Here is a 22960-nt window from a genome sequence, read left to right on the forward strand (position 1 = left end):
CGACTGTGCGCCTCTCCCCCCCCCCCGACTGTGCGCCTCTCCCCCCGACTGTGCGCCTCTCCCCCCGACTGTGCGCCTCTCCCCCCGACTGTGCGCCTCTCCCCCCGACTGTGCGCCTCTCCCCCCCGACTGTGCGCCTCTCCCCCCCGACTGTGCGCCTCTCCCCCCCCGACTGTGCGCCTCTCCCCCCGACTGTGCGCCTCTCCCCCCCGACTGTGCGCCTCCCCCCCCGACTGTGCGCCTCCCCCCCCGACTGTGCGCCTCCCCCCCCGACTGTGCGCCTCCCCCCCCGACTGTGCGCCTCCCCCCCCGACTGTGCGCCTCCCCCCCCGACTGTGCGCCTCCCCCCCCGACTGTGCGCCTCCCCCCCCGACTGTGCGCCTCTCCCCCCCGACTGTGCGCCTCTCCCCCCGACTGTGCGCCTCCCCCCGACTGTGCGCCTCTCCCCCCGACTGTGCGCCTCTCCCCCCCGACTGTGCGCCTCCCCCCCGACTGTGCGCCTCCCCCCCGACTGTGCGCCTCTCCCCCCCGACTGTGCGCCTCCCCCCCGACTGTGCGCCTCTCCCCCCGACTGTGCGCCTCTCCCCCCGACTGTGCGCCTCTCCCCCCGACTGTGCGCCTCTCCCCCCGACTGTGCGCCTCTCCCCCCCGACTGTGCGCCTCTCCCCCCGACTGTGCGCCTCTCCCCCCGACTGTGCGCCTCTCCCCCCGACTGTGCGCCTCTCCCCCCGACTGTGCGCCTCTCCCCCGACTGTGCGCCTCTCCCCCCGACTGTGCGCCTCTCCCCCCGACTGTGCGGCCTCTCCCCCCCGACTGTGCGCCTCTCCCCCGACTGTGCGCCTCTCCCCCCGACTGTGCGCCTCTCCCCCCGACTGTGCGCCTCTCCCCCCGACTGTGCGCCTCTCCCCCCGACTGTGCGCCTCTCCCCCCGACTGTGCGCCTCTCCCCCCGACTGTGCGCCTCTCCCCCCGACTGTGCGCCTCTCCCCCCGACTGTGCGCCTCTCCCCCCGACTGTGCGCCTCTCCCCCCGACTGCGCGCCTCTCCCCCCGACTGCGCGCCTCTCCCCCCGACTGCGCGCCTCTCCCCCGACTGTGCGCCTCTCCCCCCGACTGTGCGCCTCTCCCCGACTGCGCGCCTCTCCCCCCGACTGCGCGCCTCTCCCCCCGACTGCGCGCCTCTCCCCCCGACTGCGCGCCTCTCCCCCCGACTGCGCGCCTCTCCCCCCGACTGCGCGCCTCTCCCCCGACTGCGCGCCTCTCCCCCGACTGCGCGCCTCTCCCCCGACTGCGCGCTCTCCCCCGACTGCGCGCCTCTCCCCCGACTGCGCGCCTCTCCCCCCGACTGCGCGCCTCTCCCCCCGACTGCGCGCCTCTCCCCCCCGACTGCGCGCCTCTCCCCCCGACTGCGCGCCTCTCCCCCGACTGCGCGCCTCTCCCCCCGACTGCGCGCCTCTCCCCCCGACTGCGCGCCTCTCCCCCCGACTGCGCGCCTCTCCCCCCGACTGCGCGCCTCTCCCCCCGACTGCGCGCCTCTCCCCCGACTGCGCGCCTCTCCCCCCGACTGCGCGCCTCTCCCCCCGACTGCGCGCCTCTCCCCCCGACTGCGCGCCTCTCCCCCCGACTGCGCGCCTCTCCCCCCGACTGCGCGCCTCTCCCCCCGACTGCGCGCCTCTCCCCCCGACTGCGCGCCTCTCCCCCCGACTGCGCGCCTCTCCCCCGACTGCGCGCCTCTCCCCCCGACTGCGCGCCTCTCCCCCGACTGCGCGCCTCTCCCCCCGACTGCGCGCCTCTCCCCCCGACTGCGCGCCTCTCCCCCCCGACTGCGCGCCTCTCCCCCCGACTGCGCGCCTCTCCCCCCGACTGGGCGCGCCTCTCCCCCCGACTGCGCGCCTCTCCCCCCGACTGCGCGCCTCTCCCCCCGACTGCGCTGCCTCTCCCCCCGACTGCGCGCCTCTCCCCCCGACTGCGCGCCTCTCCCCCCGACTGCGCGCCTCTCCCCCCGACTGCGCGCCTCTCCCCCCGACTGCGCGCCTCTCCCCCCGACTGCGCGCCCTCTCCCCCCGACTGCGCGCCTCTCCCCCCGACTGCGCGCCTCTCCCCCCGACTGCGCGCCTCTCCCCCCGACTGCGCGCCTCTCCCCCCGACTGGCGCCTCTCCCCCGACTGCGCGCCTCTCCCCCCGACTGCGCGCCTCTCCCCCCGACTGCGCGCCTCTACCCCCCGACTGCGCGCCTCTCCCCCGGACTGCGCGCCTCTCCCCCCGACTGCGCGCCTCTCCCCCCGACTGCGCGCCTCTCCCCCCGACTGCGCGCCTCTCCCCCCGACTGCGCGCCTCTCCCCCCGACTGCGCGCCTCTCCCCCCGACTGCGCGCCTCTCCCCCCGACTGGCGCGCCTCTCCCCCCGACTGCGCGCCTCTCCCCCCCCGACTGCGCGCCTCTCCCCCCGACTGCGCGCCTCTCCCCCCGACTGCGCGCCTCTCCCCCCGACTGCGCGCCTCTCCCCCCGACTGCGCGCCTCTCCCCCCGACTGCGCGCCTCTCCCCCCGACTGCGCGCCTCTCCCCCGACTGCCGCCCCCCCCGACTGCGCGCCTCTCCCCCCGACTGCGCGCCTCTCCCCCCGACTGCGCGCCTCTCCCCCCGACTGCGCGCCTCTCCCCCGACTGCGCGCCTCTCCCCCCGACTGCGCGCCTCTCCCCCCGACTGCGCGCCTCTCCCCCCCGACTGCGCGCCTCTCCCCCCGACTGCGCGCCTCTCCCCCCGACTGCGCGCCTCTCCCCCCGACTGCGCGCCTCTCTCCCCCGACTGCGCGCCTCTCCCCCCGACTGCGCGCCTCTCCCCCCGACTGCGCGCCTCTCCCCCCGACTGCGCGCCTCTCCCCCGACTGCGGCCTCTCCCCCCGACTGCGCGCCTCTCCCCCCGACTGCGCGCCTCTCCCCCCCGACTGCGCGCCTCTCCCCCCGACTGCGCGCCTCTCCCCCCGACTGCGCGCCTCTCCCCCCGACTGCGCGCCTCTCCCCCCGACTGCGCGCCTCTCCCCCCGACTGCGCGCCTCTCCCCCCGACTGCGCGCCTCTCCCCCCGACTGCGCGCCTCTCCCCCCGACTGCGCGCCTCTCCCCCCGACTGCGCGCCTCTCCCCCCGACTGCGCGCCTCTCCCCCCGACTGCGCGCCTCTCCCCCCGACTGCGCGCCTCTCCCCCCGACTGCGCGCCTCTCCCCCCGACTGCGCGCCTCTCCCCCCGACTGCGCGCCTCTCCCCCCGACTGCGCGCCTCTCCCCCCGACTGCGCGCCTCTCCCCCCGACTGCGCGCCTCTCCCCCCGACTGCGCGCCTCTCCCCCCGACTGCGCGCCTCTCCCCCCGACTGCGCGCCTCTCCCCCCGACTGCGCGCCTCTCCCCCCGACTGCGCGCCTCTCCCCCCGACTGCGCGCCTCTCCCCCCGACTGCGCGCCTCTCCCCCCGACTGCGCGCCTCTCCCCCCGACTGCGCGCCTCTCCCCCCGACTGCGCGCCTCTCCCCCCGACTGCGCGCCTCTCCCCCCGACTGCGCGCCTCTCCCCCCGACTGCGCGCCTCTCCCCCCGACTGCGCGCCTCTCCCCCCGACTGCGCGCCTCTCCCCCCGACTGCGCGCCTCTCCCCCCGACTGCGCGCCTCTCCCCCCGACTGCGCGCCTCTCCCCCCGACTGCGCGCCTCTCCCCCCGACTGCGCGCCTCTCCCCCCGACTGCGCGCCTCTCCCCCCGACTGCGCGCCTCTCCCCCGACTGCGCGCCTCTCCCCCCGACTGCGCGCCTCTCCCCCCGACTGCGCGCCTCTCCCCCCGACTGCGCGCCTCTCCCCCCGACTGCGCGCCTCTCCCCCCGACTGCGCGCCTCTCCCCCCGACTGCGCGCCTCTCCCCCCGACTGCGCGCCTCTCCCCCCGACTGCGCGCCTCTCCCCCCGACTGCGCGCCTCTCCCCCCGACTGCGCGCCTCTCCCCCCGACTGCGCGCCTCTCCCCCCGACTGCGCGCCTCTCCCCCCGACTGCGCGCCTCTCCCCCCGACTGCGCGCCTCTCCCCCCGACTGCGCGCCTCTCCCCCCGACTGCGCGCCTCTCCCCCCGACTGCGCGCCTCTCCCCCCGACTGCGCGCCTCTCCCCCCGACTGCGCGCCTCTCCCCCCGACTGCGCGCCTCTCCCCCCGACTGCGCGCCTCTCCCCCCGACTGCGCGCCTCTCCCCCCGACTGCGCGCCTCTCCCCCCGACTGCGCGCCTCTCCCCCCGACTGCGCGCCTCTCCCCCCGACTGCGCGCCTCTCCCCCCGACTGCGCGCCTCTCCCCCCGACTGCGCGCCTCTCCCCCCGACTGCGCGCCTCTCCCCCCGACTGCGCGCCTCTCCCCCCGACTGCGCGCCTCTCCCCCCGACTGCGCGCCTCTCCCCCCGACTGCGCGCCTCTCCCCCCGACTGCGCGCCTCTCCCCCCGACTGCGCGCCTCTCCCCCCGACTGCGCGCCTCTCCCCCCGACTGCGCGCCTCTCCCCCGACTGCGCGCCTCTCCCCCCGACTGCGCGCCTCTCCCCCCGACTGCGCGCCTCTCCCCCCGACTGCGCGCCTCTCCCCCCGACTGCGCGCCTCTCCCCCCGACTGCGCGCCTCTCCCCCCGACTGCGCGCCTCTCCCCCCGACTGCGCGCCTCTCCCCCCGACTGCGCGCCTCTCCCCCCGACTGCGCGCCTCTCCCCCCGACTGCGCGCCTCTCCCCCCGACTGCGCGCCTCTCCCCCCGACTGCGCGCCTCTCCCCCCGACTGCGCGCCTCTCCCCCCGACTGCGCGCCTCTCCCCCCGACTGCGCGCCTCTCCCCCCGACTGCGCGCCTCTCCCCCCGACTGCGCGCCTCTCCCCCCGACTGCGCGCCTCTCCCCCCGACTGCGCGCCTCTCCCCCCGACTGCGCGCCTCTCCCCCCGACTGCGCGCCTCTCCCCCCGACTGCGCGCCTCTCCCCCCGACTGCGCGCCTCTCCCCCCGACTGCGCGCCTCTCCCCCCGACTGCGCGCCTCTCCCCCCGACTGCGCGCCTCTCCCCCCGACTGCGCGCCTCTCCCCCCGACTGCGCGCCTCTCCCCCCGACTGCGCGCCTCTCCCCCCGACTGCGCGCCTCCCCCCCCGACTGCGCGCCTCCCCCCCGACTGCGCGCCTACCCCCCCCCGACTGCGCGCCTGCCCCCCCCCCCGACTGCGCGCCTTCCCCCCCCCCCGACTGCGCGCCTTCCCCCCCCCCGACTGCGCTCCTTCCCCCCCCGACTGCGCTCCTTCCCCCCCCGACTGCGCCCCCCGACTGTGCGCCTCTCCCCCCGACTGTGCGCCTCTCCCCCCGACTGCGCGCCTCTCCCCCCGACTGCGCGCCTCTCCCCCCCGACTGCGCGCCTTCCCCCCCCCGACTGCGCGCCTGCCCCCCCCCCCGACTGCGCGCCTTCCCCCCCCCCGACTGCACGCCTTCCCCCCCCCCGACTGCGCGCCTTCCCCCCCCCCGACTGCGCTCCTTCCCCCCCCCGACTGCGCTCCTTCCCCCCCCCGACTGCGCCCCCCGACTGCGCGCCTTCCCCCCCCCGACTGCGCGCCTTCCCCCCCCCCCGACTGCGCGCCTTCCCCCCCCCGACTGCGCTCCTTCCCCCCCCCCGACTGCGCTCCTTCCCCCCCCGACTGCGCCCCCCGACTGCGCGCCTTCCCCCCCCCGACTGCGCGCCTTCCCCCCCCCGACTGCGCGCCTTCCCCCCCCGACTGCGCGCCTTCCCCCCCCCCGACTGCGCGCCTTCCCCCCCCCGACTGCGCGTCTTCCCCCCCCCCGACTGCGCGTCTTCCCCCCCCCCGACTGCGCGCCTTCCCCCCCCCCGACTGCGCGCCTTCCCCCCCCCGACTGCGCGCCTTCCCCCCCCCCGACTGCGCGCCTTCCCCCCCCCCCGACTGCGCGCCTTCCCCCCCCCCGACTGCGCTCCTTCCCCCCCCCGACTGCGCTCCTTCCCCCCCCCGACTGCGCCCCCCGACTGCGCGCCTTCCCCCCCCCGACTGCGCGCCTTCCCCCCCCCCCGACTGCGCGCCTTCCCCCCCCCGACTGCGCTCCTTCCCCCCCCCCGACTGCGCTCCTTCCCCCCCCCGACTGCGCCCCCCGACTGCGCGCCTTCCCCCCCCCCGACTGCGCGCCTTCCCCCCCCCGACTGCGCGCCTTCCCCCCCCGACTGCGCGCCTTCCCCCCCCCCGACTGCGCGCCTTCCCCCCCCCGACTGCGCGTCTTCCCCCCCCCCGACTGCGCGTCTTCCCCCCCCCCGACTGCGCGCCTTCCCCCCCCCCGACTGCGCGCCTTCCCCCCCCCGACTGCGCGCCTTCCCCCCCCCCGACTGCGCGCCTTCCCCCCCCCCCGACTGCGCGCCTTCTCCCCCCCCCGACTGTGCGCCTTCCCCCCCCCCCGACTGTGCGCCTTCCCCCCCCGACTGTGCGCCTTCCCCCCCCCCGACTGTGCGCCTTCCCCCCCCCGACTGTGCGCCTTCCCCCCCCCCGACTGCGCGCCTTCCCCCCCCCCCGACTGCGCGCCTTCCCCCCCCCCGACTGCGCGCCTTCCCCCCCCCGACTGCGCGCCTTCCCCCCCCCGACTGCGCGCCTTCCCCCCCCCCCCGACTGCGCGCCTTCCCCCCCCCCGACTGTGCGCCTTCCCCCCCCCGACTGTGCGCCTTCCCCCCCCCCCGACTGTGCGCCTTCCCCCCCCCCCCCGACTGTGCGCCTTCCCCCCCCCCGACTGTGCGCCTTCCCCCCCCCCCCCGACAGTGCGCCTCCCCCCTCCCCCCGCCCCCCGACTGTGCGCCTCCCTCCCAGACTGTGCCCTTCCATTCCTTTTCCCCTCCCGACTCTGCTCCTCCTTCTCTCTGCCAAATGGTGCCCCTCCGTCCCCAGTTAGTGGACGGATTTCTGTGATGATGGGGCTATGTCCCCACGCCTGTGAGAAAATGGGAGCGAATCACTCTGGATTTTTTTTCTTGAATTCCAGAGTGCTTCTCCGTCTAGAAGGGGGCTAGCAGGGCCCTGGAGTAGTCCACGCAGCTCCAGCTGCCGATACGGTGCCCTGCACTTTTGGCCGCGGGTTTGCGCATGCCCGCGACACCGCCCGTGGCGGTGGCCCCGCGCAACATGGCTGATCCACAACGCGGGCCAGCCCCAACAATATAGGCCTCCCCCCAAGATCACGGTGGCCCCCATTGCGAGCCTGGCTGCATTGGAGGCCACCCCCCCCCCCCCCCCGGTGACGGACCCCACAAACACAGCTGGGCGGCCGCGGAAGTGTCCGCTGGAGTGAACCACGCTGGCGGGAACTCGGCCAGTTGTCGCCGGAGAATCGATGCGGGGGGCCTTTTACAATGGCCCCCGACCAGCGCCGCGCTGGCCGCGCATGCGTGATTGGCAGCAATTGTCTAGAGCCCGTTCCTTCCCCCGGTCACTCTCCCTCCATCGGCTCCCTCACCTGGCGCCCTCGGCTCCCTCTCCCTCCTCCAGCTCTCCCTCCCTCGGCTCCCGCTCCCTCCCTCGGCTCCCGCTCCCTCCCTCGGCTCCCCCTCCCTCCCACAGCTCCCCCTCCCTCCCTCGGCTCCCCCTCCCTCCCACGGCTCCCCCTCCCTCCCACGGCTCCCCCTCCCTCCCACGGCTCCCCCTCCCTCCCACGGCTCCCCCTCCCTCCCACGGCTCCCCCTCCCTCCCACGGCTCCCCCTCCCTCCCACGGCTCCCCCTCCCTCCCACGGCTCCCCCTCCCTCCCACGGCTCCCCCTCCCTCCCACGGCTCCCCCTCCCTCCCTCGGCTCCCCCTCCCTCCCTCGGCTCCACCTCCCTCCCTCGGCCCTCCCTCGGCTCCCCCCCCCCCCTCCCTCCCTCGGCTCCCCCTCCCTCCCTCGGCTCCCCCTCCCTCCCTCGGCTCCCCCTCCCTCCCTCGGCTCCCCCTCCCTCCCTCGGCTCCCCCTCCCTCCCACGGCTCCCCCTCCCTCCCACGGCTCCCCTTCCCTCCCTCCCTCGGCAGCCCTTCCCTCCCTCCCTCGGCAGCCCTTCCCTCCCTCCCTCGGCAGCCCTCCCCTCCCTCCCCCGGCGCCCCCCTCCCTCCCCCGGCGCCCCCCTCCCTCCCCCGGCGCCCCCCTCCCTCCCCCGGCGCCCCCCTCCCTCCCCCGGCGCCCCCCCTCCCTCCCCGGCGCCCCCCTCCCTCCCCCGGCGCCCCCTCCCTCCCCCGGCGCCCCCTCCCTCCCCCGGCGCCCTCGGCTCCCCCTCCCTTCCCCAGTGCCCTCTGCTACTCCAGCCCTCCTCCCTCTCGCCCCTGGCACCCTCTTGCTATCCTCACCACTGTCTGCCACTGCCTCACCGTTCCCCGTCTCCTGCCTTTTGCCTGATCCTCGCGACCCACCTCCCCCCTTCCACCCCTCCTGTCTCCTCTTTGTCCCTCCTGCCACTCCCCCTCCTAATGTTTTCTTAAGTAAGAGCAGCACTTCAGGATTTTCTAAAGTGGTTTGAAACCCACATCTTGAACTGTGGTCAATTCAAAGTTGGTTGAAACTTTCAGTTTGCTTTATAACTGTTTGCTGGTACCCAGGCCTATAAAGAGCATTATTCTGCTGACATTTAGAACTTATGATGACTAATCTTTTCAAACTGGGTTTAATCTGGAGTTTTCCTCTGTATTGAGCCTCAGTAAGTGATCCAAAGTTGTCACATATAAAGAAAGTTTTCTTTTAATTTAACAAACATGTGCAGTCCTGTTTGAAACAGTTAGGTATTTGCAATTTACTATATGAAGATATCTGTACGGGACAGCACGGTGATGCAGTGGCTAGCAGTGCTGCTTCACGGCGCTGAGGTCCCAGGTTCGATCCCGGCTCTGGGTCACTGTCCGTGTGGAGTTTGGACATTCTCCCCGTGTTTGCGTGGGTTTCGCCCCCACAACCCAAAGATGTACAGGGTAGGTGGATTACCCCTTAGTTGGATAAAATGAATTGGGCACTCGAAATTTTTTTTAAAAAAATTAACATATCTATACAACCTCAAGTGCTTTACCTTTGTGCAAGTTTCTTGGTGCAGAAATCTAACTGAATTGATGCTGCAAAATAACGGAACTTGTCAGATTTTAATTTGTGGACTCGATCAACAGCCAATTTATTCAGATCATTTTGTGCTTTTACACACAGCGAATCAAAGATGGCTGCAGAAGTACTTGAGCAAGCAAGTGGGACCAGTATGTTTTCTCACTCCAGTGTTGGAATTTCTTCAGACGAGGAAATCTGTGGGCTTAATTATCTTTCCAAGAATGACTTGACTGCAGCACCACAGCTGGTTATGTTGGCAAATGTTGCCTTAACTGGTGACATAAGCTGTTACGATTATCAGGGGGAGGATAGACAGATGGCAGAATTAAAAACGGTGAATGACAATTTATCAGACAATGAGGATGATTTGAGAACTGATGTGAACGATGCATTGCAATCTGAAAGTCGAAGTGCAGAAAATTCCGTTCTACCAAGTATTCCAACAAAGGACAGTTCTGAGAATTCTTCCCAAGACAATTGCGACTCGGGTGCAGATTCAACAGAAGTGGTGAATCAGGAGAGCTTGGCTGACAAGGGGAAAAAATCCAAACCATTTCGCTGTCGCCCCTGCCAGTATGAAGCAGAGACCGAGGTGGAATTTGTGCATCACATCAAAGTACATAGTGCCAAAAAGTTTATTGTTGAGGAAAATGCAGAAAAACAAACCAAATCCCAAGTTCCAGATCCTCTTCCTGAAGAGACTGATATTTCGAAAGGTCCCATTCGCTGCGATAGATGTGGATATAACACAAACCGATACGATCATTATTTGGCACATCTCAAACATCATGACAAAGTTGGAGAGAACGAGAAAGTTTATAAATGTATCATCTGCACATACACTACTGTCAGTGAATATCACTGGAAAAAGCATTTGCGGAACCACTTTCCCCGCAAGGTTTATACTTGTTCACAGTGCTCTTATTTCTCTGACAGAAAGAACAATTACGTGCAGCACATGCGAACACACACAGGTATGGCTTCATTTGTTCTGGAAAGCAAGTCATGAGATTGTGCGGGAATTGTTTAATGCTATATTTTCAAAGAAATAATTTTATCGCATCCCATGCAAGCAATGAGTTACGTTTCAAGTTACTATGTAGGCGGTGCATCTGCAAATTGCACACAGCAAAGACCAAATAATCTACCAAATGAGATCAATCACCAGCTTAACTGAACTTGGTCATGGTGGTTAATAGGGGAATGTTGATATAACACTAGGAGATCTCCCTCTTCTTCAGTTAGTGGTGGGGATCTTTAAGATCAGGTAGGTGGGTTTAATATCTCAATTCAACAGACAGCACCGATGGTTCACCTGTTCCTCAGTACTGCACTGAAGTGTCAGTCTAGATTGGTGCTCAAATCTTGAATGATGCTTGACTTGGGCAGGTGTGTTGCTGAATGAGCCAAGCTGGGGCAGTGTATTAAAACACACCAATTCTGCCAAAAATAAGGTAGAGTGGTCATATTAGTAAGAGGTAGTACAAAAAGTAGATTTGGAGGTCATGTGACATGCCTTTTGATGCAGCATCAGCATTGCTGTTTGTTTCAAATCCTTAAATTACTTATCTACAAAATATTTATGTACACAGAATCATAGAATTTACAGTGCAGAAGGAGGCCATTCGGCCCATCGAGTCTGCACCGGCTCTTGGGAAGAGCACCCCACTTAAGTCCACGCCTCCACCCTGTCCCCGTAACCCAGTAACTCCACCTCACCTTTTTGGACTAAGGGCAATTTATCATGGCCAATCCACCTAACCTGCACTTCTTTGGACTGTGGGAGGAAACCGGAGGAAATCCACGCAGTCACTGGGAGAACGTGCAGACTCCGCACAGACAGTCACCCAAGCCGGGAATCACACCTGGGACCCTGAAGCTGTGAAACAACTGTGCTAACCACTGTGCTACCATGCTTACATTAATGCTGCAGAATAATCTCAGTACAGAGGCTTGTTTGGGATCATTTTGAATCATTTGCAGAATTGGCAGAAGGTGGCAAGGATGTAAAAGTAAGAAAGACTTAGACCATAAGACATAGGAGCAGAAGTAAGGCCATTCGGCCCATCGAGTCCACTCCACCATTCAATCATGGCTGATTTCAACTCCATTTACCCGCTCTAGGACTTGCTTTATATTGCACCTCCAAGATGTCCCAAAATGTATTACAGCCAATCGAACATAGTCACAGTTATTAGGTTGGAAACGCACTTGGCAATTTGAACACAAGGTACTGAAAAAAGCAGTGAGAAAACTGATGTTGGTTAGCCAGCATATCAGGAAGTCAAAATAGTACTTGAGACTTTTTACATTTACCTACCAGAATTTACAGGGCCTTATTTCAAAGTAATTTAAAAAAAAATTTAGAGTACCCAATTCATTTTTTTCCAATTAAGGGGCATGGCCAATCCACCTCGCTTGCACATTTTTGCCACACGGACAGTGACCCAGAGCCCGGATCGAACTCGGTGCCGTGAGGCTGCAGTGGTAACCACTGCACCACCGTGCTGCCCAAAGTAATTTTTTTAAAATTAATTTGACGAGATGTGGGCGTCGCTGGCTAGGCCAGCATTTACTGCCCATCAGAAGGTGGTGGTGAGCTGCCTTCTTGAACCGCTGCAGTCCCCGAGGTATAGGTACACCCACGGTACTGTCCGGCAGGGAGTTCCAGGATTTTGACCCAGCGGCAGTGAAGGAACAACGATATATTTCCAAGTTGGGGTGAGGAGTGACTTGAAGGGGAACCTGCAGGTGGTGAGGTTCCCAGGTATCTTTTTAAAAAATAAATTTGGAGTACCCAATTTTTTTTTTCCATTTAAGGGATAATTTAGCGTGGCCAATCCACCTAACCTGCACATCTTTGGGTTGTGGGGGTGAGACCCACGCAGTCATGGGGAGAATGTGCAACCTCCACACAGACAGTGACCTGGGGCCGGGATCGAAGCCGGGTCCTCAGCGCCGTAGGCAGCAGTGTTAATCACTGCACCATCGTGCCGCCCTGAGTTCCCAGGTATCTGCTGCTCTTGTCCTTCTAGATGGTAGTGGTCATGGGTTTGGAAGGTGCTGTGTTATGAACCTTGATGGTTAGATTCTCTCTTGGAGGAGATGGCCATTGCCTGGCACTTGTGTGATGCAAATGCAGCTTGCCACTTGTCAGCCCAAGCTGAATATTGTCCGTTTCTTGCTGCATTTGGACATGGACTGCTTCAGTACCGTTCGCAGTCATCAGCGAACATCCCCACTTCTGACTTTGTTTTTTTAACACTACGGGTTTTATTCAGTATGGTAACACATTTTATAATCTATTTTGTACATTTCATGAAAAAAACCACAAGTTTACATTTTAACACTGTACATTGGTAAAAGTTAGATTGTTCATTTTCGGCCGAACTCTGTCCCCGGCCCAAACCACTCTGGTACCTTCATGAGGTACTTCCACTTGACTCGGCCGAAGGCCTTCTCTGCATCTAGGGAGACGATCACTTCTGGTGTTCTCTTCACTGGATGGGGTCAGTATCACATTCAAGTGCCGTCTGATGTTCGCAGTTAGCTGTCTACCTTTAACAAAGCCTGTCTGGTCTTCTGTGACCACCTCTGGCACTCACTTCTCCATTCTCTTCGCCAGGACTTTTGCGAGTATTTTCATCTCCACATTGAGCAGCGAAATGGGTCTGTATGATCCATTGGACCTTTGTCTTTTTGGGAATCCACGATACGGTGGCCTGTGTTAGAGTTGGAGGCAGGGTGCCCCTCGCTCGTGAGTCTGTGAACATCTCCCACAGGTGCAGGGTGAGAGCCGGCATGAATTTTTTGAAAAGGTCCGCCGGGAACCCTTTGGGTCCCAGCGCCTTCCCCGCCTGCATGGAGTTGTTGCTCTCCATGATCTCGCCCAGTCCTATTTGTGCTTCCAGCTTCATCTGTCTATCATCCCCCACGACTGGCATGTCCAGTCCATTGAGGAACCGTTTCATTCCCCGTCGGGGGGCTCGGAGGTGTACAGTAGAAGGCCTCGAAAGCTTTGTTGACCTTTTTTTGGTTCGGCTATCATTCACCTGCGCTATTTCCCATGTGGCTGCTTGCTTTCTCAGCTAGTGATCCAGCAGGCGGCTAGCCTTCTTTCCGTGCTCATAGAAGGTACACTGTTCTCCGGGTGGATAGCAGATTAAAGTCCATTTGTAGCTTCTTCCTCTCTGCCAGGAGCTCTACGGTTGGGTCCTCTGAGTACCTACTGCCAACCTTCAATGTGGAGTCTATCAGTTGTTGCCCAGCTGCCCTCTTCCCTACCTCTATGTGCCTTGTAGGCAATAATTTCTCCCCTGATCACAGCCTTCAGTGCTTCCCAGAACGGGGAAGGTGAGAATTCCCTGTTCCGGTTGTTTGTAACATACTCGCCTATGGCCTGTGATGTTTTCTGACAGAAGACCTTGTTGGCCAAGAGGGTCATGTCCAACATCCATATGGGGCATTGGGCATGGCCCTTCTCCAACCTCACATCCATGTAATGTGGAACGTGGTTGGAGATTACAATTGTGGTGTATACCACTCTGACTATTTCTGGAAGCACCAATTTTCCCACTACGTAGAAGTCAATGTGAATATAGACCTTGTGTACTGGTAAGAAGAACGGGAATTCCTTCTCACCTGGATGCAATAATCGCCGTGGGTCCACTGCCCTCATCTGCTCCATTAATGTTCCCAGATCCCTAGCCAGTCCTTCATTACCCGCAGTCGGTCCTTCTCCCTCAAGTACGTCTGTTGGAGGAAGACCATGTCGGCTTTCATACTTTTCAGGTGGGCGAAGACTCTGGATCTTTTCACTGGGCCATTGAGTCCCTTATAGTTCCAGGTGGCTATCCTGATGGAGGGGTTTCTGTTCCCCCCTCCATCCTCCACTTCCTATGGGATCAATCATACTTTCTTTGTGGATGTGCCCCTGCACTCCGGGGTTTCCTTTGTTAGGGCCATCCAAAACGGCCGCAGTCACTGTTCTCACTGTACCACCAGGCTCACCGTATACCTCCCAGGCGCCAGCGGAAGCAACGCTGTCACCATGGCCCTCAGGCTGGACCCTCCTCTATCCTAACCCCTCCCTCTCCCACCACCATCTTACCTTCTCCATGTTCGCTACCCAGTAGTAATGCAGCAGGGTTGGGTACGGCAATAATAATAATAATCTTTTATTGTCACAAGTGTGAAGTTACTGTGAAAAGCCTTGTTCTGCATTACAAACCAGCTGTTTAGCCCACTGATAATCTTTTTATTGTCACAAGTAGGCTTACATTAACACTGCATTAAAGTTACTGTGAAAAACCCCTAGTCGCCACATTCCGGCGCCTGTTCGGGTACACGGAGGGAGAATTCAGAATTCTCAGCTGGTACGGGAATTGAACCCGCGCTGCTGGCCTTGTTCTACATCACAAACCAGCTGTCTAGCCCACTGAGCTAAACCCCCCCCCCTCCCCAGCCCCCCTTTCTGCCTCTGTAACAGGGCCGTCTTTACCCTTGGCACTTGCCCCGCCCATACAAACTCCAAGATCACTGCCTCTAATTTCCGGAAAAAAGCCTTGGGGATAAAGATTGGGAGAGTCTGGAATACAAACGGGAACCTCGGCAGCACATTCATCTTGACCAAATGGACCCTCCGCGTCAATGTCAGGTGGATGCATCCAGCCTCCTAAAATCCCCCCCAACCTCCTTCATCAACGTTGTCAGATTCCACTTGTGGAACTCTCCCGTCACCGAAATACCTAAAATTATCCCTGGCTACCCTAAATGGCAACGCCCCCAGGTTGGCTCCCCGACCCTCCGCATTCACAGGGAATACTGTGAATCTTCCTGACGTCTAACTCCTATCCCGAATTGACCCCAAACCTCTCCAGTATATCCATAATTCTCCCCATATTCTCCAGTGAGTCCGACACAGACAGCAACAGGCCATACAGCGACCTACTCCCCTTCACGATCCCCTGCCACTCCACTGTCCTCCTAAGAGCCATTGCCATGGGCTCTTATCGCCAATGCGAACAGCAGCGGCGACAGCAGACACCCCTGCCTCGTTCCCCTGTGCAACGCAAAGCCCCGCAAACTCATCTAATTTTTCCGTACACTCACCACCGGGGCCACATGCAACAGACGCACACAAGCCACAAATTTCGGGCCAAACCCAACCCATCCCAAGATCTTGAGCAGGTACCTCTATTCCACCCGATTGAAAGCCTTCTCAGCATCCACAGAGACCACTACCTCCAGTACCCTCCTCAGGCGATGGGATCATAATCACATTTTAAAAAAATATATATATTTTATTCAAATTTTTCGGCCAAACAAAACAGTACAAAGGTTTTTCCCTCTTTACAGCAACAAAACAATATAAATAACAGCGACCGTTTTTTAACAAATAAGTAAATATTATATATACTAAATGGCAACTGCCATAATAAAAATAATAACTCTCCCAAATAATAAAATCAAACAATCCAATGTACATAACCAAGTACAAATATCTATACATAAACACCCCTGAGGACCCGCCCGAGCCCAAACCCCCTCCCCCCTGGGTTGCTGCTGTTACCTTCCCATTTCCTTTATTGTTCTGCGAGGTAGTCAATGAACGGTTGCCACCGCCTGGTGAACCCTTGCGCCGAACCCCTTAGTGCAAACTTTATCCGTTCTAGTTTTATAAACCCTGCCATGTCGTTTATCCAGGTCTCCACGCCCAGGGGTTTGGCTTCCTTCCACATAAGCAATATCCTTCGCCGAGCTACTAGGGACGCAAAGGCCAAAACATCTGCCTCTCTCGCCTCCTGCACTCCCAGCTCTTCTGCAACCCCAAATATAGCCAACCCCCAGCTTGGCTCGACCCGGACCCCCACCACCCTTGAAAGCACATTCGCCACCCCCACCCAGAACCCCATGCAGTGCCGGGCATGACCAAAACATGTGGGTGTGGTTTGCCAGGCTTCTCGAGCATCTCCCACACCTATCCTCTACCCCGAAAAATTTACTGAGCCTTACTCCGGTCATATGCGCCCTGTGCAAAACCTTGAATTGTATCAGGCTAAGCCTGGCGCACGAGGACGAAGAGTTCACCCTACGTAGGGCATCTGCCCACAGCCCCTCTTCAATCTCTTCCCCCAGCTCTTCTTCCCATTTTCCCTTCAGCTCATCCACCATGATCTCCCCCTCGTCTCTCATTTCCCTGTATATATCTGACACCCTACCATCCCCCACCCATGTCCCTGAGATCACTCTATCCTGAATCTCCTGCGTCGGGAGCTGCGGGAATTCCCTCACCTGTTGCCTCGCACAAGCCCTCAGTTGCATGTACCGAAATGCATTCCCTTGGGGCAACCCATATTTTTCCGTCAGTGCTCCCAGACTCGCAAACGTCCCGTCTAAGAACAGATCCCTCAATTGCACAATCCCAGCTCTCTGCCATGCTCTAAATCCCCCATCTATTTTCCCCGGGACAAACCTATGATTATTTCTTATCGGGGACCGCACCGAGGCTCCCGTCCTTCCCCTATGTTGTCTCCACTGCCCCCAAATTTTCACTGTTGCCAACACCACTGGACTTGTGGTGTATTTCTTTGGGGTGAACGGCAACGGCGCCGTCGCCAGTGCTTGTAGGCTGGTTCCTTTGCAGGACGCCATCTCCAATCTCTTCCACGCCGCTCCCTCCCCTTCTCCCATCCACTTACACACCATTGAGACATTGGCGGCCCAATAGTACTCACTTAAGTCCCCCCCCTATCCCTGCTACGCTGCAAAAACCCCCTCCTCACTCTCGGGGTCTTCCCAGCCCACACAAAACTCATGACACTTTTCTCGATTTTCTTGAAAAAAGCCTTCGTGACCATCACCGGGAGGCACTGAAACACAAAGAGGAATCTCGGGAGGACTACCATTTTGACCGCCTGCACCCTACCCACCAGTGACGGGCACCATGTCCCATCTCTTAAAATCCTCCTCCATCTGTTCCACCAATCGTGTTAGATTAAGCCTATGTAAGGTTCCCCAACTCCTGGCTATCTGAATCCCTAAGTACCGGAAATCTCTTGTTACCTTCCTCAGAGGTAAGTCATCTATTTCCCTGCTCTGCTCCCCCGAATGCACCACAAACAACTCACTCTTCCCCACATTCAATTTGTACCCCGAGAATTCCCCAAACTCCCTGAGTGTCCGCATTATCTCAGGCATCCCCTCCACCGGGTCCGCAACATACAGCAATAAATCATCTGCATACAATGATACCCGGTGTTCTTCTCCTCCCCTGAGTACTCCTCTCCACTTCCTGGAGCCCCTCCGTGCTATGGCCAGGGGCTCAATTGCCAATGCAAACAGTAACGGAGACAGGGGACACCCCTGCCTCGTCCCACTATAAAGACGGAAGTAGTCAGACCTCTGCCTGTTCGTGACCACACTTGCCACCGGGGCCCTATATAGCAGCTGTACCCATCCAATAAACCCTTCTCCAAAACCAAATCTCCTCAACATTTCCCACAGATAGTCCCACTCCACTCTGTCGAATGCTTTCTCGGCGTCCATCGCCACCACTATCTCCGCCTCCCCCTCTGGTGGGGGCATCATTATCACCCCTAGCAGCCTCCGTATGTTCGTGTTCAGCTGTCTCCCCTTAACGAACCCAGTTTGATCCTCGTGGACCACCCCCGGGACACAATCCTCTATCCTCGTCGCCATCACCTTGGCCAGGAGCTTAGCATCTACGTTCAAAAGGGAAATGGGCCTGTAGGACCCACACTGCAGCAGGTCTTTTTCCTTCTTCAAAAGTAGCGATATCGTCGCCTCTGACATAGTCGGGGGCAACTTCCCCCTTTCCCTGGCCTCATTAAAGGTTTTCATCAAAAGCGGGGCCAGTAGGTCCATATATTTCCTATAAAATTCCACCGGGAACCCATCCGGTCCCGGGGCCTTCCAACCTGCATGCTCCCAATCCCCTTTACCACCTCCTCCATCTCAATCTGTGCTCCCAGTCCTGCCCTCTCCTGCTCCTCCACCTTCGGGAATTCCAGCTGATCCAGGAAACACATCATTCCCTCCTTCCCTTCCGGGGGCTGAGCCTTATATAACCTCTCATAGAATGCCTTGAACACCCCGTTCACTCTCTCCGCTCCCCGTTCCATCTCTCCCTCCTCATCTCTCACCCCACCTATCTCCCTCGCCGGTCCCCTCTTCCTCAATTGGTGGGCCAGTAGCCGACTCGCCTTCTCTCCATACTCATACTGTACACCCTGTGCCCTCCTCCACTGTGCCTCTGCCTTACCCGTGGTCAGCAGGTCAAACTCCACATGTAACCTTTGTCTTTCCCTGTACAGTCCCTCCTCCGGTGCCTCTGCATATTGCCTGCCAACGCTCAGAAGTTCTGTCAACAATCGCTCCCTTTCTTTACCCTCTTGCTTCCCTTTATGTGCCCTTATGGATATCAGTTCCCCTCTGACCACCGCCTTCAACGCCTCCCAGACCACTCCCACCTGAACCTCTCCGTTGTCATTAAGCTCCAAGTACCTTTCGATACACCCCCTCACCCTTAGACATACCCCCTCATCCGCCAATAAGCCCATATCCATTCTCCAGAGTGGGTGCTGTTCTTTTTCCTCTCCTACCTCCAGGTCTACCTAATGTGGAGCGTGGTCCGAAATGGCTATGGCCGTATACTCCGTCCCTGTCACCTTCGGAATCAGTGCCCTTCCCAAGACAAAAAAGTCTATCCGTGAATATACCTTGTGAACATGGGAGAAAAATGAGAACTCCTTACTCCTAGGCCTAATACATCTCCAGGAGTCTACTCCTCCCATCTGCTCCATGAAGTCCTTGAGCACCCTGGCCGCTGCCGGCCTCCTCCCGGTCCTGGACCTCAACCGGTCCAGCCCTGGATCAAGCACCGTATTGAAGTCTCCCCCCCCCCCCCCCCCCCCATTACCAACTTTCCCGCCTCCAGGTCCGGGATACGCCCCAACATACGCCTCATAAAGTTTGCATCATCCCAGTTCGGGGCGTATACGTTCACCAGAACCACTGCCTCCCCTTGCAATCTGCCACTCACCATCACATATCTACCCCCACTATCCGCCACTATGGTCTTTGCCTCAAACAGTACCCGTTTCCCCACTAAGATAGCCACCCCCCTATTCTTCGCATCTAAACCCGAATGAAACACCTGCCCCACCCATCCTTTACGTAGTCTGACCTGGTCTATCAGTTTCAGGTGCGTCTCCTGCAACATAACCACATCTGCCTTTAATTTCTTTAGGTGTGCGAGTACCCGTGCCCTTTTAATCGGCCCGTTCAGCCCTCTCACGTTCCACGTGATCAGCCCTTGTCGACTAGCCATCCCCTTTTTTAACCCAGCTCCTCACCCGATTCCCACGTACCTGTATATCCCACCGACGGTGCCCCCCCCATCTCGACCACCCCGTCCCATAACAGCTCCCCCTTCTCCTTAGCAGCAGCAACCCAGTTAACTCCCCCCCCCCCCCCCTCCCCCTCCGCTAGATCCCCCTCTAGCGTAGTTGCACCCCCCATGTTGCTCCCAGAAGTCAGCGAACTCTGGCTGAGCTCGGCTTCCCCCTTTGCCCTCGGCCCCTCACTGTGCGAGGCCCCCTCCTTCCTGCGTCCCTGTTCCCGCCACAATTACCATAGTGCGGGAGCAAAGCCCGCGTTTCCCACTCGGCCCCGCCCCTAATGGCGCATTTCCCTTCTCCTTCCCCTTTCCTTCCCACCGGCGCCCACAGTTCCTCATACTCTTCCCCCCACCCCCCCAAACGAGGGGAAGAGAGAAAAGTTACAGGGTCGAAGAATTAACAAATTGAAAAATCACCACCCCCCCCCTTCCCCTTCCTCACCCCACATAATCACCCCACCACTTTATCCCAGAAGCTCTTTCTCTCGCCAGACTATTCCAGCTTCTCGTCCACAATGAATGTCCACGCCTCTTCTGCTGTCTCAAAGTAGTGGTGCTTCCCTTGGTGTGTGACCCACAGTCTTGCCTGTTGCAAAATTCCAAATTGAACCTTTTTGTGAAGCACCGCCTTAGCCCGATTGAAACTTGCCCTCCTTCTCGCCACCTCCGCACTCCAATCCTGGTATATGCGGATCCCCGCATTCTCCCACCTACAGCTCCGAGTTTTCTTCGCCCATCTGAGGACCGTCTCTCTGTCGTTGTAGCGGAGAAACCTCACCACTGTAGCTTGAGGTATTTCTCCAGCCTTTGGTCTTCGCGCCAGAACTCGATAGGCTCCCTCCACCTCCAAAGGGCCCGTCGGGGCCTCCGATCCCATTAGCGAGTGAAGCATCGTGCTTACATATGCCCCGACGTCCGCCCCCCCTGCGCCTTCGGGAAGACCCAGGACTCTTAAATTCTTCCTCCTTGAATTATTCTCCAGTGCTTCCAACCTCTCCACACACCTTTTGTGCTGTGCCTCGTGCGTCTCTGTCTTCACCACCAGGCCCTGTATTTCATCTTCGTTTTCAGCAGTCTTTGCCTTCACGACCCGAAGCTCCAGCTCCTGGGTCCTCTGCTCCTCCTTTAGCCCTTCAATTGCCTGTAATATCGGGGCCAACACCTCCTTCTTCAACTCCTTCTTCAGCTTTTCCACACAGCGCCGCAGGAACTCTTGTTGCTCCGGGCCCCATAACAAACGGCCACCTTCCGACGCCATCTTGCTTCGAGCTTCCCTTCCTTGCCGCTGCTCCAGAGGATCTTCTGCAATCCGGCCGCTATCCTCTCCTTTTTCCATGTGTATCCGGGGGGATTCCCTTCTAGTTTGCCGCACAGTGATTTTGGCCGTTTAAATTGCCGTTGGGGCTCCTATCAAGAGCCCAAAAGTCCGTTCCAACGGGAGGTGCCTAAACGTGTGACTCAGCTGGTCATTGCCGCACCCGGAAGTCACCGGGATCATAATCACATTTAACAGCCTCCTGATGTTACTGGAGAGTTACCTGCTCTTTACGAAACCTGTTTGCTCCTCGCCGACTATCCCTGGTACATACCCCTCCATCCTCCCCGCCACTAACTTGGCCAACGCTTTCACATCCGTATTTTAACAGTGAAATAGGCCTATATGCCCCACACTCCAGCGGGTCCTTCCCCTTCTTCGGGATTAACATAATCGACACCTGTGTCTGTTGCCAACTCTTTTGTGAACTCCTTATAGAACTCCGCGGGGTAGCCGCCTGGCCCCAGGGCCTTCCCCAACATCATCCCCCTTTTACTATCCATCGCCTCCCTCAGCCCCAACGGCTCTTCCAGCGCCTGCCTCCTCGCTTCCTCCAGCCTTGGGAACTCCAACCCATCCAAAAAACTGCCCCATTTCTCTCTCTTCTCCGCCCGGTTGGGCCCTGTACAGCTTTGCATAATACTCCGTAAATGCATCATTTATCCTTGCCGGCTCCTGCACTACCTCTCTCTTATTTAAGAAAAGTGTTCCAGAAAGTGGTCTCCAGAAAATTAAGACACAGCTACCAATGAGAGAGAGGCGGGTTGGAATGCATAAGTGCCCAGAGATAGAGGAATGGAGGGTTTTGTATGGGGAGGGAGATTGCAGCAATAGGGAGGGATGAGGCCAATGTGGAATTTCAAATTTGAAGCTGTCCTAAACTGGAAGCCTATGTCAGAATGGATGTGGTTGTTGTACCAAAAAAAAAAAAGCAGGAAACCATGAGGGGATTAAGAGAGATGAGGGTTCATGGCTATGGATAGTATAGGACTGAGAGGAGGATTGCAAGGGAAAGGGGAATCAGCAGAACCAACTGAACAGATACTCTCTTGTCTTGTAGATGAAGAAATCTAATGATACCCACAAACGTCAAGGTGTATGGGGCAGGTGTGAGGGGTTTAAAGAGATATTGGTAGTAGACAGTTGGACCCTGGGGTTAACTTTGCACCAGGTACTCTGAATTAATATTTGAGACTTGAAATAATGGCCTATTACTGGAGGAATGACCACTATGGAAGATAAAGGTTTTGTTGGGAAAAAGTTGTTTAAAATGGAAGGGTAGGAATGAACAACTGTGAAGCTTTTTTCGACAGGAAGTGGGGGTGAAGACATACTATCAATGGATCAGAGCAGTGCTCCATGGAAAGTCAACTAATGGGAGGAAGCAGCTCCGACAACATCCTCAAGCTTAACCATGGCAGACAAATAGGCAAGTAAGCATAAGGGGCATAGTTGAACTGTTTGTAAGCACCTTCAGAACCAAAAGTGCCAAACCAGACATCCTGTTCAGCCTCCTCCTGGGGTTCCCACTGTCATTGTTGCCAATGTCCAGACAATTGATTCACTCCATAATAAGATCTAACTGAATACACAGGATACGGCAAAGGCTACAAGCCCTGTCACATCCCAGCTGTTGTGCTGAAGATCTGCTTCCCCAACCAAACTATTTCAGTATAGCTGCAACACTGACACCTATGTGGAAAATTGTCCAGGTACCGCATTCCTTTTTGTCAAAGATCATGAGCAGGATTGATCCTGAGGCTAAGTGTTGACACCGTCGTAAACGCCGGAGCGTTTCTCAACGGCATCAACATGGCCTCAGGAGCAGCCATTCTGACCCCTACAGGAGGCCAGCATGGCACTGGAGCGACCCACGCCGCTCTAGCGTGGCGATCCCGGCATCAGATGGGCGCCGCGGGTCCGCGCGTGCACGGTGGCTCCTTTCTCCGCTCCGGCCCAGACGCAACATGGCATAGGGCTACAGGGGCCGGTGCGGAACAAAAGAGGCCCCCAGCCCGCCGATCGGTAGGCCCCGATTGCGGGCCAGGCCACAGCGGAAGCCCCCCCCCCCCTTCCAGGCTGCCCCTGGATGCATGCACGCCGAGGTCGCGCCGGGTAAGACCACGTTAGAACGGCGCCGGCGGGACT

The 22960-nt window shown here is 60.3% G+C and overlaps 1 protein-coding gene across 1 annotated transcript in view; it reads left to right on the plus strand.

Moving 5' to 3' along the window:
• Nucleotides 1–22960, plus strand: part of rest (RE1-silencing transcription factor) — a 66243-nt gene that overhangs the window by 434 nt on the left and 42849 nt on the right. The window contains exon 2 of the mRNA XM_072517035.1: nt 9180–10051. Coding sequence (XP_072373136.1) covers nt 9190–10051 — 862 coding nt within the window. The 5' untranslated portion in view covers nt 9180–9189. The remainder of the gene's footprint in view (nt 1–9179; nt 10052–22960) is intronic.

Source organism: Scyliorhinus torazame, chromosome 9, assembly GCF_047496885.1.
Source record: "Scyliorhinus torazame isolate Kashiwa2021f chromosome 9, sScyTor2.1, whole genome shotgun sequence".
Lineage (NCBI taxonomy): Eukaryota > Metazoa > Chordata > Chondrichthyes > Carcharhiniformes > Scyliorhinidae > Scyliorhinus > Scyliorhinus torazame.